The sequence below is a fragment of the Manis pentadactyla genome, chromosome 7 (genome assembly GCF_030020395.1).
Source record: "Manis pentadactyla isolate mManPen7 chromosome 7, mManPen7.hap1, whole genome shotgun sequence".
Taxonomy (NCBI): Eukaryota; Metazoa; Chordata; class Mammalia; order Pholidota; family Manidae; genus Manis; species Manis pentadactyla.
The window spans coordinates 98,272,915-98,291,171 of record NC_080025.1 but is presented as its reverse complement, the minus strand read 5'-3'; the positions used below and the strand labels follow the sequence as shown (position 1 = coordinate 98,291,171).

The following is an 18,257-nucleotide window of genomic DNA, read 5'->3' as shown; positions in this document are numbered from 1 at the left end:
ACCTCCAGCAAAGAAAACACACAGAAATACTATAAACAGGAAAGGTACCCCAGGGGAAAACAAAGATAATTTAGCCTCCAGACTAAAAAAAAAAAAAACATTAAGGATTACACCATTTAATATTCTTAGAGATACAGAAGAGAGCTCCCACAAACAGACAATGCTGTGGAAAAAATAACAACCAGGAAGCAGAAAACAATCCTACAATGAAACCTGTCATTACTTGTGATAAAACATTGATAGGACAGAAGATCAAGAACTCCAGGTAATCTTTTAAGGAGAATAAAAAGATACAGGGACAGACAATATGACTGAAAAGAAAAGGTAAGACAGTAAAAAGATGAATCCAGGATGTTCAACATTCAGCTAACAGCAATCCTAGAAGTAAAAAGAGAAAATGGAGAAATCATCCAAGAAAAATAATTCCCCAGAATGGAAGGACATGAACTCTGAAGAGCCCACTAATCATCAGCACAATGAACTTAAAAAATATGACAAAGGTACCTGGTCATTAAATTTCAATATCCTGAAAAACAAAATGAAACAAACCAAAGACACTGGATATCTGTAAAAGAAAAACTGCATCATATCTGAAAGACAAGGATTGGAACAGCTTTAGCCTCCTAATAGAACTGGATTCAAGAGTAACATCTTTTGAGTTTTACAATCTAGAATTTCTCTTCTCAGCTAAATAATCAAATAATGGACAGAAAACATACATCTTCAAAAACAAAGATGCAGAAAATACATCTAATATACCATTTATTGCCAAGTTACAAGACATTGTGCCCCAGCAAAACAAGGCAATAAACCAAGGAAGGAAAGGAATGGGATCCAGGAACAACAGATTCAACCCAGCACAGCAACAAAGGGAATCACCTGCATTAGCAGGGCAGCTAGAATGGAAAGCATGAAGTCCTCAATGAAGCATTGACGGTTCTGAGACAGATGTCTCCAAGAAAAAATACATGACTTATTAGACAAGTGAGTTTTTGGTTCAAAACAAAACTATCCACATGCACACCTAAAATTGAGGGAAAGAGGGAAAGAAAAAAGGAACTCTAGCAATTGCTGGGACAGGGAGAGGAGAGGCTCTTCAAGGAAGTAAAACTGAATTAACTGAAACTAGAACTATCTCCATATTGGGAGAATTGTCACGAAGTCAAGAGAGAGGGTCTACACTGGATAAAGCAAGAAACAGTAGAATGAAGACATTAAGAAATATGGAGGGCTACCAAAAAAGCATAAGCAAGAAGAATGAAAGGCAGCTGTTTCTGGTAAGTAGGCGAGAGGGTGAGGCAGAGGAAGACTGGGGATTTATTTTTATTCTTAAAGATATTCTGTATCTTTAAGAATTACTTGATTAAAATACTGCACATGTGTTAATTCAACAAAAATGAAAATTAAAATACTTTAAAATACTTTGATCACAGTGAAGTTTTTATTTTGTTAACTAGTTAACTAGGATTTATCTGATTTTAGTCATTTATAGTGCCTACAAGGGAATCCAAAGTCTCACTCTGAGGGGATTACAAATAGCATATGGGGCAACAGATTACTGCTCCAATCAACCCCAACCCTAAGATTACTCACTGAGAATTAAACCTCAAAACACACTGGATGAAAGCAGAGAAACTCTAAAACTCACCTAAAAGAGATGAAGTGGCATTAGGCTAATATTTGATTCAGAACAGCTTAAAGGCACCAATATACCTTAAAAAACACCATGATAATCAAAAGAGGGCTTGAGCAGCAAAAGAAGCACAGGACGGGGAGTTATAGAAGCAATATTGGCTTATCTCCTGCATTTTTCAGGTGAGAGGACATATAAGTTCTCAAAGGTAAATATACATTCATCTCCAAAATAAAGACAAATATATATAATATTAGTCCTTATAATAAGTCAGTGATATCATCTAACTCCTTCATCTAATGCCATTCTCATCAAGCATAATTCTGCCATCATTATGTAACTTTCCATGCAAATATGCAAAGAGGGGAAGACTGCAGAGATCATAAAGTGAGTGTTTCGCTCACTTAATGGTTATACTTCCCAACAGTATTATTTTTATTTCATCTATCAATCTTTCTGACTTTAATTAACACCACCTGCTCTGGAAGATGAATCACTCTTGATGTGCTTTCAAAAATCAGGTTTATAACCTTGCAGGACTGAGAGCTATAAGCTGGGTCACATGAATTCACAAAGGGATTGCCATGCTTAAAGTATCTGAGGATCCAGCAGGTTTCCCCTTTCTTTTTATGCTAAAATGTGTGAAAATGCAACTTTTCAGGTAGACAACAGTTATACAAGAAAATACTAAGTTAATGCTTATTTTTGCTACAACTCTTAATACTTGCATTTAACTAACATTTCTGGACTGAAGAGTCTGGAGAAGTGACCCCACCAGGTAACAAGCCTACAGGGCTACAGCACCATTTCAATATAGCTGTAAGCTCACTAAGTGTTTCAGTATCTTCAACTTCTTTGTTTCCACTGGCATTAATAAAAAATTTTTGGGGAATAAAGATAATAATAATCTTTCCTCCCCTTACTCTTTACTGACAACTAAATAGCAAAGAAAACAGAAAACTTACATGGCACTGTAGTTCCAAATCTAGTGGGATTCAATACAATGAACCTGTTTTTCAAGCTTCTCCGTCCCACACCTTGAGCTCCTATCAATACTAATGTCTTTCTCTGGAAGGGAGGCATTTTAGCTACTTCCTCATATATCTGGATTTCATGACGATCAAATTCTAAATGTAAAAAGGAAATGGGAAAACATCATATTCAGTATCTTTTATAAGGATGAAAAACCTCTGTTATTCTGCTCAGTAATGGCTTAGCTGTCTTCATAGCTAAATATCACTTGAATTGTACCCACTTAGTACAGATGTTTTTATAAATTTGGTAAAATACAAATTATTTTATATCTTGATTTAAACATCTGCTTCCATTAATTTGCCCTTAAAAATTTGTCTAACCAAGCTAGAAAAATATCTGTGCTTTATCTCTGTCAGCTAACCTAACCATTTAAACCTCTTTCTTATCAATTCATCAGTAGAAATAATTCCTTTAATATAAGTAACCAAACTGCAAATTAATTTATATAGTTTATTCAGCTAAAAACTATCAATCAAATATGGAAGAGAGCAGTATACCTACTGAGGCTGCTTAAGTAAGTTTCATGGAATGAGTATGTCCTTCCAATAATATAGGTGAATAAATACTATGTGGTGACTGCAAATTACCAGTTTGATTAATAAAATGCATACGAGAAAGTATACAGATATTTATACATGTATAAAATAAAATATTGGATCCAAACTACTTTCAGTAGAAACACATTCTGAAACTAAAATCTTAGGCAATGGGAAAAATCACAAATTTTCTTATTTTGTAAGAAAGTTTTAAAGAAATATATTTAATGAAAGAAAAAGGCCAAGCTGGATATGAAATACTATATTAGCTATTGTTATGGTTATAATTTTCAGCCTAGGGTAATAACATTTCTTACTTAGGTTTTTATCCTTATAGCAACTCTCAACACAATTTTTCTACAATAGGCTAAACCAATATTAAGGGAGAGTCTATAATCCCTTTATTGTTATTGTATTATTTCCTTATTTCCTTTATAGTGCTATTTAGTTTATTATAAATATAGTATACCAGCTCTAAAGTCAAGAAAATACTTTAAAATTGTCAATTCCTTTCCATGAGCCTCCAGAGTCTTCTGATTCAAACAACTGCATTTTATTCCTATCAGTCGCTATAACTGACCAGGATAACTATGGTAGTTGTTATATTTATCTTTCTTTAAGTCTAAAAGATTTAAGAAAAAATCCTACTAGATCAGACTAAGATTTGTTTGGTCCATACTATTTTTTCAAAAGTATCATAAATGACGCTAGGCCAAATATAGCTGTCCTTCATCATACCTCTTCTAATATCTTCATAAAGGCATTTTGCTCTTTAGAAATGACACAAATTACTATAAAAAATTCTCTGAACAGTTTCAGTGATAACATTGTTCCTTCACTAATGCAAGCATAAATCCTAACCAATTCATTTTATTGTAAACAATTATATTCATAAAGCACTTTGGTGATAGTATAAGTATATAAAATAAATATTAGGATTTAAATAATGTCTTTATATTATATTATACCATGTGTTCATATACCAGCCCCTTGAAGATGGGTACTAATCTGAATTACATTCATTCAAATTATATATTTAAAGTTTATGCCCCATTGATCAACAATATAAAGCTACTTCACTTGGACTTCTCAAAAAATATTTAAAATATACCTGCATTTCTGGTTGTGAGATACATCATCTTTTTCTTTTTTTTGCTACTTATGGTTCCACAAAAAGGTCCTGAAGGATGATAAGACAAATATAACTTAAACAGTATAAGTTAAAACTGCCCTACGGTATTCTATAGGGGTGGGAGAATTACTTTCCCAGTGTTGTGTCCTACAAAGCAGAAGGGGGCAGGGGCGAATTGAGCCGCTGTATTTTGATACTATACCAGCAGATGGCAGAAAGGGATCAAAAAGTTTACTTTTGAGAAAGATACAATAAAGCAGATAGGAGGGATTAATTCTAGATGCATTTTAATAAATTCATTTGCTAATTTAGATAAAAGAGGCAAAGAAAGATGGCCACAAAGGACTACTTGTTACATATTGTGTGGAGCTCATCACCTGAATTGTCCCAGTCTCTTCTAACAAATGCCTTTCTCTTCTCTTCCAGGAACTGGCTTGGAATGAGACCAGCGCTTCCTCCCTCTTTTACATGGCTAGCCTAGAATCAAATTAATGAATTGTATATCTCAGTGACCAAAATTTGAGACCATATTCTAATAAAAAGGACAAGCAGTACTCAATAAAAAATGACCACATTTGCTCCTAAAAACTGACCCTGAGATTTAAATCCATGACATTGTCAGTTAAGACTCACAACATGTTAGCACTGGGAACCATCTGGCAGCTAAATCAATCTGCTATTGGTATGCAATTTCAGAACCAAAATACAAAGGTATACAGGCTCTTTACTAAACCCTTTTATTTATGATACTAAGTTAATCAAAGAATGGAAAGGAGTAAATGTTACTCTATGTGTTAATAGGTTGTTATGTGACACCATTAATAAGGTATTTACTATCAATTTTAATCCTACTGTGCCGGTTATTTGCTGAAGCCAAATCAACAACCAAAAAGAAAGTATTGGAAAAAGAATAGAGAGTTTCATTCATGCAACCAGGAATCTTGGTATCAAAAGCGGTAGTAAGTTTAAAATGGGTAAAACTTTACTTGCTGTTAAGAAGCATTTTAAAACAAAACCTGAAGAAGTGCCATTTTAAAACAGTGGCTGGAGAACTGGCTGCTAGTGGCAGTTAAAGTTAATGACTTGATCCTTACAGTTGGCACAGAAAACCTGTTATCATTTTTAGCAATTAAAATCCTGAAAAATAGAATTAAAGTAACAGACCACAAAATGCAGAAAGACTGAGATAATGGTGACAGGATGAGAAGGGAAAATCAAGAATGGAATTCATAGAGCAGGGAAAAAGAGAAAATGGAAAAGTTCAATAAAGGGAGCAACCAAAAGAAGCAGATTACTTTTTAGATGAGAGTTCTAAGAAATTCTGCAGAAATGTCTTAGATGTTATGGTTTCTGTTTACTCATTTCTTAGTTCTCTCACCACTTAGTGTACTTGTACATAATAATGTCTTAAATTTAAGGACACATTGGTAAGGGTATTCTCATTTTTATAATTCATTCCCTCTTAGAAGTCAATATAACTTATCAGGGCTAATGTGAATTACTAACATCTCGTTTTAATTCAGAGTTTAATGCTAGGTCCTGGGTCCTTTTCTCTCACACCTTACTCTTTCTCATTTGCTCTGACAGTTTAAGAGATTTTAGATTTTTTGATTTGTCAGTTTCTCCAGTTCTGAATACTAGGGTTGTTAGCTGAGGTATACGATGACAAAAACAGATGGATTACTGCTGCTAGAAATTTCTGAAAGGTATATTAGGGGAAAGGAAAAGGAACATGACCACACAGATATGGAAAATAGGGCGAGAGGCTGGGGAATACAGTGATAACACACATCCCTTTCAAATACACAGATTTCAATCCATGACCATATACCACTAATCATAAAGCAAACCTTCATTTCTCAATAACTGAGAAGAGGTAGGCAAATAGTTTAAGAGCTCAAGAAATGATATTTTATTTACTATGAATGTATACAGAAGGAGAGGAGACAAGAGAAAGACTACTATACTGATAGTAACAGACCCCTAGTTAAACAAAACCAACAGAAATTGAACACTGAAAAGAGATACCCCAAGTGAGTTGTACTTGCCCAAAACCATACTTTACTGCAATCATTCATGTGGAAGAACCAATTGTTCTAATCCCTAAACCAATGGGACAGCACCACAGGCTAGTTAATTCTGCATTTATTAACAGCTACTCACAAATTCCCTCTCAATTTGGTCTTCCGTCCACAAAATTAGCAGCCATGAAGCAGGAGCTGTTCATGCAGGAAAAATCATTGGGACAAATGCTAATACCTTCTTCCTGAATATTCAGATATTGGCCAGATCTAAGATAAAAAAGCAGTTGAGAAAATTTTGGGAGCATACTAACCTGCCACCAGTTTGGATCTTCTCTGTTTACAATCTGAAGAATTTCTCCTTTTGAAAACTTCAATCCTGCTTCTTTGCAGGGTATCAGGTTATCATTGTATGGATTATAATCAAAATGACATTTCACAAATACCTAAAACACACAGAACAATTAAAAACAGTATAGATGTATCATCTGTCACTGGATTTTTGAAATCTTTCAAACCACTGTGTTTTAATTATAATTGACAATGTATTTAGTACTTCAGCTAAGGAACTTATATTTCTCAAATAAAAATCAAATTATTAAAACATTAATTTGGTATCAGAAAAATAATACTACATTAGTACTTACTACATTAAAATTTTACTATTTTAACTTCTAATCTTAAATGAAAAGTTTGACAATCATTTTATTCCACCATTCTTACACTATTCCCCAATCTTTTCACATGATTTTCCAAACAACACTGCATCATTTCTGTGAGTAAATACTGCTTTTTAATTTACATACTGAAACAATATATGCAGTTGATTTTAAGGCATATATTTCAGATATACTAGGACTGACTTTTTAAGGGGTCCTGAAACTAAATTAAATAGTAAGAGTTCATGTTGAAGTCAGACTAAAATATATTTAGTAACCTTACCAAAAATTAAAAACTCAACTTTCATAACTAGTGTGTGTATATATATCTATATCTATATATATATATCTATATATATATAGATATAGATATATATAGATATATTTTTTTTAACCACATAGATTTAATCACTGGCCAAAGCTAGTGTGGAAAAAACACTGTTTTGGAATCATCTTGCTCCAATTTAAATAATCAGCATTAAGTTAACTGTAAGACAAATACTGAAAAAGCCTTGAAGTTATTTTCAAATTTAAATTCATTTTAACTATACAAATTTTTTAAGACTCTGTTATATTAGTAGAAGTATGTTAGTTACCACCACTGTTAGTTATGATTGCCAATATATGAGATATTTTGCTTATTCACTTTAATTTGAACTCAAAGCATTTTCAGTATTTGATGGTGAGTTCAAACTGATTATTCTCTTAAAACTTTTTTCACACATATTTATAGAAATTCTGATTTTATCTTCTAAGTAATTAGCATTAATTAACAGGTAAACTTTAGCAAGCAGGAAAGCACATAATTAGTCAAAACAATGCTATTTTTTATTTGTTTATCATACTTCCATAAATATAATCAAACACGATATTCAAATAATGCAAGTACATACATTATATTATTAGTGTGGTAAAATATAATGTGATGGATGCATACTAAAATAATTTAAAACAACTAAATTTGGTAATGTGACAAAATTTTAGTTATTTACAGTTAGATGATTTTGATAGAAAGCATTCAGAACATTACAATAGCTTGGAAGAGCTCAATATTAATGCTTTCTAAAATAAGTAAGCCAATAATTTTTTTCCTGACATACAATTTAGAAATATCTAAAAAGCAAAAGCACACGAACAATATTAAGATTGCTAACATGTGACAACTGACTAACTTGATAATGGCATGCAGTTCAATGTTTTGGCAATGGAAAGAAATCCCAAATGATTTAGTTTAATTAAGGTAAATTTAGTTGGCTGATAAGATAAAAACGGTACCAGAGAATGTCCTGGAATGACACCATACCTGACAGACGTGTGCTGGATGCCTCTCCATATTGATGCAACTCTAAAAATATATTTTTCACTGCATAAATAAAGCCAGACTTTAACTGATAATTAACAAAATATAAACAAACTACTAGCCCATTTTATTACTTCACCCATTTGGTAAAGCAACGACTCCCCTAATTAATTGTTCATAATACCTGAAATTATAAATGAAGAAGCAAAAAGAAGTGTTTGAGATGAGACTGAGAAACAGGATGGTATATAAAGTTTTAAAAATACTTAGGTACTCCTTCTCAAAAAATTTGCACTGAATGAAGAGTAAAGAGCATCCTGCCATTTAAGCATGAGTGTGTTTATCATTCTTATCTGTGGGATAGACTCTATTTTCTAACCTTAAAACTCAGATTTACTGAGATAGTCCAAATTTCAAATACTCACTTCTCTATTCCCTACTTCCATTAAATTGTTCTGGAAATGTCATTATTGTGGAACAAACCACATCTCTCAAATGTAGATTTCTTCTAGAAATGTTAGAGTAGACAGCCAGATATGAGCAGGGATGGGAGTAGGGACTTTGGTCAGCTAGTTTACATTCTACACATTCCATGTAAGCTGTCTTTAGAAGTGTGGAGTGGGAACAGCAACCGGCCAAAACCAGCTGGTTCCAATATGGAGGAGAAGTTGACACAAAATTCACCCCAAAATACATTATATCCCATCGCCTTGACATTAGCACTGTGGTTTTGACCCACCTCATGGGGGACAATTGCCATGACAGTTCCAGTGAGAATGAAATACAGTAAAAAACTCCCTAACCTGGCATGAGGGTGGAATAAGCCCAAACTGTCAGAAAACACCATTCCCTCTGAAACCTAGTCCCACTTAGTAAATACTCATCTTCCTTTACATAAAAAAGCTCCCTATTGTAAGCTAGGGGAGTACTCAACCCTTGAGTGTGTACTTTCACTTCTCTTTAAACTTATTTCCCAACAAACTCCTAAAGCTTGAATTCTTTTTTGTGACGAGACCAAGAATCTGTCTCTGGTACTAGAAGAAACCATTGTTATTTTTTCACTTATCAAAAAAGATTTGGAGCATTATAGTCATGCTCAAAAACTCAGATTAACTTGGTTTTACTTTGAACTTTGAAAATCTGTCTGAAAAATCAATTAGCCTAACCTTTGATCTAAGCATTTTATAATCTTAAAATCATTACAGATTTGACTAGACTTAACAATTATGTTTTATTAAATGCATTTTAAAGTGTCTTGCCAATAGAAATGGATGTAGATGTTCATTTATTAAAAAAATGACTAAACACAACCAATCAAAATATTTTAATCTCATACTCTTATCACTAAAACAAAGAACTGAATGACCAATAATCTAAATTAGATGGAACAGGGAAAGGAGGTACAAAATGGCTTTTAAACATAGGAGGAGATACCAAAACTCATTTAGAGTAAGAAGTACAAATTAAAGCTATCACAATAATATTTTCTTCCTCTTGGATTAGCCAAAATTCAAATATTCTCTTGACTGGACTATGGGCCAACAGGCAATTTCCTAACAGGTTGGTGGAAGATTTGGTTCAATCCCTTTGGAAGACAATTTGGCAATAGCTACCAAAATCACAAACACAAAGCCCTCTGACCCAGTAGTCCACTTCTGGGAATGTATTCAAATAGCAATGTTGCTCAGACATATACAAAATAATTTATGTACAAGACTATTAACGACTGAATGAATTATTCCTAATGGCAAAAGATTGGAAGTGATCTAACTGCTTAACAATAAGAAATTGGTTAAACAAATATGGTAAATCTATGTAATCCAACACTATGCAGGTACTGTAAAAGGTGGAGAGGTGATGTGTTTAAAGAGGCAGTCTATGTACCAATAAGATCCTCAAGACACATGGTTAAGTAAAAAAAAAAACAAGGCTCAGAATAGGGGGTATACTACGTAACCTTTTCATGAAAAAGTAGGTAGAGGGGAATAAGTGTAATTTTTATATACTTGCATATGAATAAATAAACTCTGATAAAAACTAATAGCATGGTTTCTTATGGGGGATTGATAATTAGGTTGGTAGTGGATTAGGAGGATTGAGAAGGAAATTTCAACTGAGTACCTATTTATTTCTTATATTTTGAACAATTGGAATGATTCACCTATTCAGAAATTAAATCATTTATAATATAAATAAATATAAATATAAAAGTATTATATCATAAATGTTAATATTAATAAATAATATTCATGTGGTAATAAAAGTAAAGATAAATGACTTCTACTTCTAAGATGAACCAACAAGGACCCTCCAACCTGAAACTAAAATATTGAACAAAATATATGAAAGGTTTAAAACAACAAAGAAGATGGTGATCCCTAAAAAATGGAAATAAACAAGATGAGCTACACAATTGCCCAAGCTAACTGAACAGTGAATGTTTCCAAGTTGTAACTCAGGAAGGGAAAGTGTAGGTGGTAGTCTCCAAGTTGAGGAGATGAGCTGGGAGACCAGAGAGATCAAGGTGGCTACAGTGCACACAACAGAGTAATCAGTGATTCTTCTGATTCAGGAAAGGGCTGCACAGATAAAGTGCTCGAGAACTGCAGAGGACTCCCTCAGGTCTTCAGCTGAGTACTGATCAGTGCATGTATATGAGAAATACAAGTCAGGTAAAGATTAAGAATTATAGGGAAAAATATCAAGTCATATAGGGTCAGGAATAGTTTCTGTTCTTACCAGAATATATGAAAAACTTCCTAATTCATGAGGTACTGAGTACTCAGAAGGGTTGTGCCCTAGACTTAATCCTACTCATTGACCTAACAAAGCTAAGAAAGATCTGAAAGGATCAAACTGCTCCCAAGTAAATTAAGTATCCTAAAACAAAGCTTAAGAATATTTCTAAGAATACAAAAATATCTACCACTCAACAAGGTAAAATTCATAATTTTTGGCAGCCAATCAAAAATGACCAGGAATGCTTATATAAGCAGGAATATATAACCCAAAATGTGGAGAAAAATCAGTAAAATTAAGAGTCATCTAGAAATGACAAGTATGATTGAATTAGTAGACATGGACATTAGAATAGCTATTTTCAACTTGACATATTGTATTCATATGTTCAAGAAACTGGAGGAGGGATTAGGCATGTTAGGCAGAAACATGGCAGATATAAAAAAGACAATTCAAATTACTAGAGATGAAAACCAAAATATCTGAGATGAAAAGCATTCCAGATATGATTAAAAGCAGGCTAGACATTGCAGAAGACAACATTAATAAACCTGAAGACACAGCAATAAATATCCAACATGAAAAGCAGGAAGAAAATTTATTTACTGAAATAAATGAACAGTCTCAGTGAGCTATGGGACAACATCAAGGAGCATAAGGCATGTATAACTGGTGTCACCAAAGGAAAAAAACAACCCTTCCCTTTTATCTGTATCCTACACCCCATAAAAAAACTCAGAGTAGATGGATCATAGAGCTAGATGTAATGCATAAACTATGACACTTTTAGGATAAAATCTTTACGACCTTGGGTTATACGAAGATTTTTACTTTTTACACAAAACAAGAAAGCATGATCTGTAAAAGAAAGATATGGATAAATGGGACTTCATCAGAATTAAGAACTTTTGATCTTTGTATTATACTATTAAGAAAATGAAGACAGGCTTTTTCACTGTGAGAAAATCTTTGTAAATTGTAATTCTGATAAAGTACTCATATTCCAGAATACATAAAGGACACTTCAAACTAAATAATAAGAAAACAAACAACTAAAAAAAAAAAAACAGGTAAGAGATGTGAAGAAGACACATCACCAAAGCACACATAAGCGTGGCAAATAAGCACATTAAAAGATGTTCAGCACTTGTAGTTGTTAGGGAAATGCAAAATAAAATTATAATGAGATCTTGCTACACACCTTTTAGAATGGCTAAAATTATGGAGACTGTTCATGCCAAATGTCAGCGAGATGTGCAGTAACTGAACTCTCATGTAATACTGGTGGAAACAAACTGATACAACCCTTTTGGCATTTCTTTAATAGTTCACTATATATATACCTGTCATATGACCTAATCCTTCAATTTCTAGGTATTTACCCATGAGACTTATATGTCAATGTCTCTAGCATCTTTATTTGTAACAGCCCCAAACTGAAAACAAAAATGTTCATCAGCCAGTTAATGGATAAATGAGCTGTGGTATAGTTGAGCAATGGAATACTACTTATTAATAAAAAGGAATTACTGAATCACATAAAAAGATGGAGACACCCCAAAATAATTTTGCTGAGTGAAAAAAGTCAGATCTAAAAAACAAAAACAAAGCAAAAGCAAAGAAAGGATTCATGATGCATGATTCCATTTATATAAATATATGGAAAATGCAAACTAATCTATAGTGACAGAAAGCAGAGAAGTACTTGCTTGGGATGAGGGGAAAGGGAGCAGAAGAGAAGGGTAATAGCTAACCCCTGAACAACATGGGGGCTAGGAGTGCTGACACCCCACACAGTCAAAATCCCATGCCTAATTTCGACTCCCCCAAAGCTTGAAGCTTGACTACTAATGGCCTGTCAACCAGAGGCTTTAAAAATAACATAGTAGATTAACACACATTTTGTATATATATATATATTATATATTGTATTCTTATAATAAAGTAAGCTAGAGAGAAGAAAATGTTCTTTCAAATTGTCTCAAATCTTCAAAAAAATTTCCAATATAGTTATTGAAAAAAAATCTGCATATAAGTGGACCCATGCAGTTCAAACAGGTGTTGTTCAAGGGTATTGTACAAATAGGTATAAGCAAACTTCTGGGGTGACTGATATTCTTGATTGTGTTAATGGTTTCACAGATGCATATATGTGTACACATCTATCAATTTGTATACTTCAAATATATGCTATTTATATAAAGTTTAACTCAAATATATTTTTAACAAGATAAAAACAGTAAAATTACTGAAAAATAAAATATTGCACAAGAATATGCTGTGCCAATGCAAAAGACAACAATTAGTGGGAGAAAAAAGGTTAAACGGATGACAAGACTGGTGAAACAGCTCTACCATGACCCTTATGTGAAGTCAGAAGGTGGCTGGTGATTTGTGTTGGCTGAACATGGTGCAAGTGTTGCTTACACACCCCCATTCTCAAGCCACTGTTTCAGGTCCATTTTAGTTTGCACATCAGGAGTGACAAGGTGATGAACACAGCAGTAATACTTGCAAAGAAGTTCTCCACGACAATACCAGATGAGTGAGGAAGGATGTTATTTTTCTGAAGATTTTCAAAGAATATGAACTCAGCCTACTCACTTAAGTGTACACATACACACACACTTTGAGATCAGCAAGGAGAGTAAAATATATGTTTGGTTAAAAAGGTTTTGAGGGGCAATTACTCTCCTACTTGGTAAATATTCATCTGTGGCCCACAAATTTAAGCTTCTGTTAGTAAAAAGAAATGTATTACAAAGATCTGTTAACCTAAGTTGCTCAAAATTACACTAATAATTCCTTATTTAAATCATACTTGAATAATTGGTCCACGAAAGGCCTGCTTTTATTGTGTATTTCAATAGTTTTAATAATATAATAAACAGCCATGAACTTGCCACCCAAAACAGAGGCTAGAACTTTAAGTGTCCTGCTGTACCATTCCATTCCATCCCATCACCTGGCTTCCTGAGCCAAGGTAAACCTTACCCTGAATCTTAAGTTCACAAATTCCTTATTTTCCTTTTTGTATAGTTGTATTGCATCTATATACATTCTGCAAAACTATGTACTGACTTATTTTAAACTTAAGCAAATAGTATTTTGCTATATGCATGTAATCTTTGGTATCTGCATGCTTGTTGACATGTTTCCATCATATATATATATAACAAATGCTCTCAGGTATTACTGTGTCTTAGTATATGTGAATATTCAACTTTGATAATGCAAACCTTATTCCCCAATGCAGTTACATTTATAGCAATTTATAAGGCCACAAACATGTAGAAGAGATACTATAGATTCATATGTACAATTTTTGCCAACTGAGTGTTATAAAATGGCATCTCACACTGTGATTTTTAATATTCCTTCATATGTTCACTGACCAGGTGTCTTTTTTTACTTGATTTGTATATGTAGAGTGAAACAGGAACACAATTTAATATATTTATCCCTATAAATGACCCATTTAATTCACTGAATAGTATCTACTTTTCTCACTGTAAGAGACATCATCTTATCAAAGTCATCTCTGGGTGCAGGTCTCTTTCTGAACTCTCTACTCCATGATCATTCTATTTCCATGCCAACACACCAACATTTTAATTCCTATACATTAAAAATAAAACACCTACTCCTGCTTTTCTACCTCAAAGTGTCTTGGCTGTTCACCTTGTCAAATACTATGAAAACCCCTATCACAATTTTTATTGGAATCTCTTTTAAGTCTACAAGTCAAAAGAAAACTGACATTTTCAAAATATTGTTTTACTGCCCATGAACCTAACATATCTGTTTATTTAATTTTTTTTTTGCATAGAGGCCTTGAATTTCCTTTTACTATTAAGGTATCATTGACATACACTCTAATGAATGTTTCACAAGAAAAACACTGTGGTTATTACACATTCACCCTTATTATCGAGTTCCCTACTACAAACCCCTTGCAGTCACTGTCTATCAGTGTAGTAAGATCCATGGAGTCCCTATTTGTCTTCTCTGAGCTACACTGTCTTTCCAGTGACCCCACACACACCATGTGCACCAATCATGATACCCTACAATCGCCTTCTCCCTCCCCGACCCCTCCCCTTTGGTAATGGCTAGTTCCTTCTTGGAGTCTGAGTCTGCTGCTATTTTGTTCCTTCAGTTTTGCTTCATTGTTATACTCTATAAATGAGGGAAATCATTTTGTATTTGTCTTTCTATGCCTGACGTATTTCACTGAGCATAATATCCTCTAGCTCCATCCATGTTGTTGCAAATGGTAGGATTTTTTTCTTTCTTATGGCTGAATAGTAATATTCCATTGTGTATATGTACCACCTCTTCTTGATCCATTCATCTACTGATGGACACTTAGGTAGCTTCCATATCTTGGCTATTGTAGACAGTGCTGCAATAAAGATAGGGGTGCATATATCTTTTTGAATCTGAGAAATTATATTCTTTGGGTAAATTCCTAAGAGTGGAACTCCTAGGTCAAATAGTACTTCTGTTTTTAGTATTTTGAGGAACCTCCATATTGCTTTCCACAATGGTTGAACTAGTTTACATTTCTACCAGTAGTGTAGGAGGGTTTCCCTTTCTCCACATCCTCACCAGCATTAGTTGTTCCTAGTCTTTCCTATGTTGGCCATCCTAACTGGTGTGAGGTGATATCTCATTGTGGTTTTAATTTGTATTTCCCTGATAATTAGCAATGTGGAGCATCTTTTCACATGCCTGTTGGCCATCTGAATTTCTTCTTTGGGGAACTGTCTGTTCACATCTTCTGCCATTTTTTAATAGGGTTTTTTGCTTTTAGAGTGTTGAGGAGTGTGAGTTCTTTATATATTTTGGATGTCAACCCCTTGTTGGATATGTTGTTTAAAATATGTTCTCCCATACTATAGGATGCCTTTTTGTTCTGCTGATGGTGTCCTTTACTGTACAGAAGCTTTTTAGCTTGATGTAGTCCCATTTGTTCATTTTTTATTTTGCTTCCCTTGCCCGAAGAAATGTGTTCAGGAAAAAGTTGCTCATGTTTATATTCAAGAGATTTTTGCCTATGTTGTCTTCTAAGAGTTTTATGGTTTCATGACTTACATTCAGGTCTTTGATCCATTTTGAGTTTACTTTTGTGTATGGGGTTAAACAATTATCCAGTTTCATTCTCTTGCATGTACCTGTCCAGTTTTGCCAACACCAGTTGCTGAAGAGGCTGTCATTTCCCCATTGTATATCCATGGCTCCTTTATCGTATATTAGTTGATCATATATGCTTGGGTTAATATCTGGGCTCTCAGTGTGTTCCATTAGTCTATGGTTCTGTTCTTGTGCCAGTACCAAATTGTCTTGATTACCATGGCTTTGTAGTAGAGCTTGAAGTCAAGTGGTGGAATCCCCCCCATTTTATTCTTCCTTCTCAGGATTGCTTGGCTATTCAGGGTCTTTTGTGGTTCCATATGAATTTTAGAACTATTTGCTCTAGTTGAAGAATGCTGTTGGTATTTTGATAGGGATTGCATTAGGCAGGATGGACATTTTGACAATATTAATTAGAACAGTTTAACTTTTTCCTTGCCAATCTGGATGCCTTTTCTTTCTTTGTGTTGTCTGAGTGCTGTGGCTAGGACCTCCAGAACTATGTTGAATAAAAGTGGGAGAGTGGGCATCCTTGTGTTGTTCCTGATCTTAAAGGAAATGCTTTCAGCTTCTCACTGTTAAGTATGATGTTGGCTGTGTATTTGTCATATATGACCTTTATTATGCTGAGGTACTTGACCTCTATACCCATTTTGTTGAGAATTTTTATCATGAATGGATGTTGAATTTTGTCGAATGCATTTCTGGCATCTATGAAGATGATCATGTGGTTTTTGTCTGTCTTTTTGTTGATGTGGTGGATGATGTTGATGGATTTTCAAATGTTGTACCATCCTTGCATCCCTGGGATAAATCCTACTTGATCATGATGGGTGATCTTTTTTATGTATTTTTGAATTTGGTTAGCTAATATTTTGTTTAGTATTTCTGCATCTATGTTCATCAGGGATATTGGTCTGTAATTTTCTTTTTTGTGGTGTTTTTGCCTGGTTTTGGTATATTAGAGTGATGCTGGACTCATAGAATGAGTTTGGGAGTATTCCTTCCTCTTCTACTTTTTGGAAAATTTTAAGGAGAATGGATATTAGATCTTCACTAAATGTTTGATAAAATTCAGCAGTGAAACTATCTGGTCCAGGTGTTTTGTTCTTAGGTAGTTTTTTGATTACCAATTCAATTTTGTTGCTGGTAATTGGTCTGCTCAGATTTTCTTTTTCTTTCTGGGTGAGCCTTGGAAGGTTGTATTTTTTTACAAAGTTGTCCATTTCTTCTAGATTTATTTGGTCATTGATCCATTGATTATTTAGGAGCATGTTATTACACCTCCATGTGTTTGTGGGAATTTTTCATTTTCTTTGTGTAATTTATTTCTAGTTTCATACCTTTTGTGGTCTAAGAAGCTGGTTGGTACAATTTCAATATTTTTGAATTTACTGAATCTCTTTTTGTTTCCTAGCATATGATCTGTTCTTGAAAATGTTCCATGTGCTCTTGAGAAGAATGTGTATCCTGTTGCTTTTGGATGGAGTGTTCTGTAGATGTCCGTTAGGTCCATCTGTTCTAATATGTTGTTTAGTGCCTCTGTCTCCTTGATCTGTCCTTTGGAGTGAGTGGTGTGTTGAAGTCTCCTAAAATGAATGCATTGCATTCTATTTCCCACTTTAATTCTGTTAGTATTTGTTTCACATATGTAGGTGATCCTGTGTTGGGTGCATAGATATTTATAATGGTTATATCCTCTTGTTGGACTGAGCCCTTTATCATTATGTAATGTGCTTCTTTGTCTCGTTACTTTCTTTGTTTTGAAGTCTACTTTGTCTGATACAAGTACTGCAACTCTTGCTTTTTTCTCCGTATTAGTTGCATGAAATATCTTTTTCCATCCCTTCATTTTTAGTCTGTGTATGTCTTTGGGTTTGAAGTGAGTCTCTTGTGGGTCTTGTTTTTTTATCCATTCAGTGACTCTGTCTTTTGATTGGTACATTCAGACCATTTCCATTTAGGGTGATTATCGATAGGTATGCACTCATTGCCAATGCAGGCTTTAGATTCATGGTTACCAAAGGTTGAAGGGTAATTCCCTTACTATCTAACAATCTAATTTA

The 18,257-nt window shown here is 33.8% G+C and overlaps 1 protein-coding gene across 7 annotated transcripts in view; it reads right to left on the bottom strand.

Moving 5' to 3' along the window:
- Nucleotides 1-18,257, bottom strand: part of PALS2 (protein associated with LIN7 2, MAGUK p55 family member) — a 165,756-nt gene that overhangs the window by 38,516 nt on the left and 108,983 nt on the right. For 6 of the 7 annotated variants that reach the window (XM_057504588.1, XM_057504589.1, XM_036877876.2 and 3 more), the window contains 5 exons: nucleotides 8,320-8,361; nucleotides 6,672-6,803; nucleotides 4,714-4,813; nucleotides 4,316-4,384; nucleotides 2,599-2,760 (listed from right to left, as the gene is read on the bottom strand). In XM_057504588.1, coding sequence (XP_057360571.1) covers nucleotides 2,599-2,760; nucleotides 4,316-4,384; nucleotides 4,714-4,813; nucleotides 6,672-6,803; nucleotides 8,320-8,361 — 505 coding nt within the window. The remainder of the gene's footprint in view (nucleotides 1-2,598; nucleotides 2,761-4,315; nucleotides 4,385-4,713; nucleotides 4,814-6,671; nucleotides 6,804-8,319; nucleotides 8,362-18,257) is intronic. The other variant, XM_036877915.2, reaches the window with a different exon arrangement.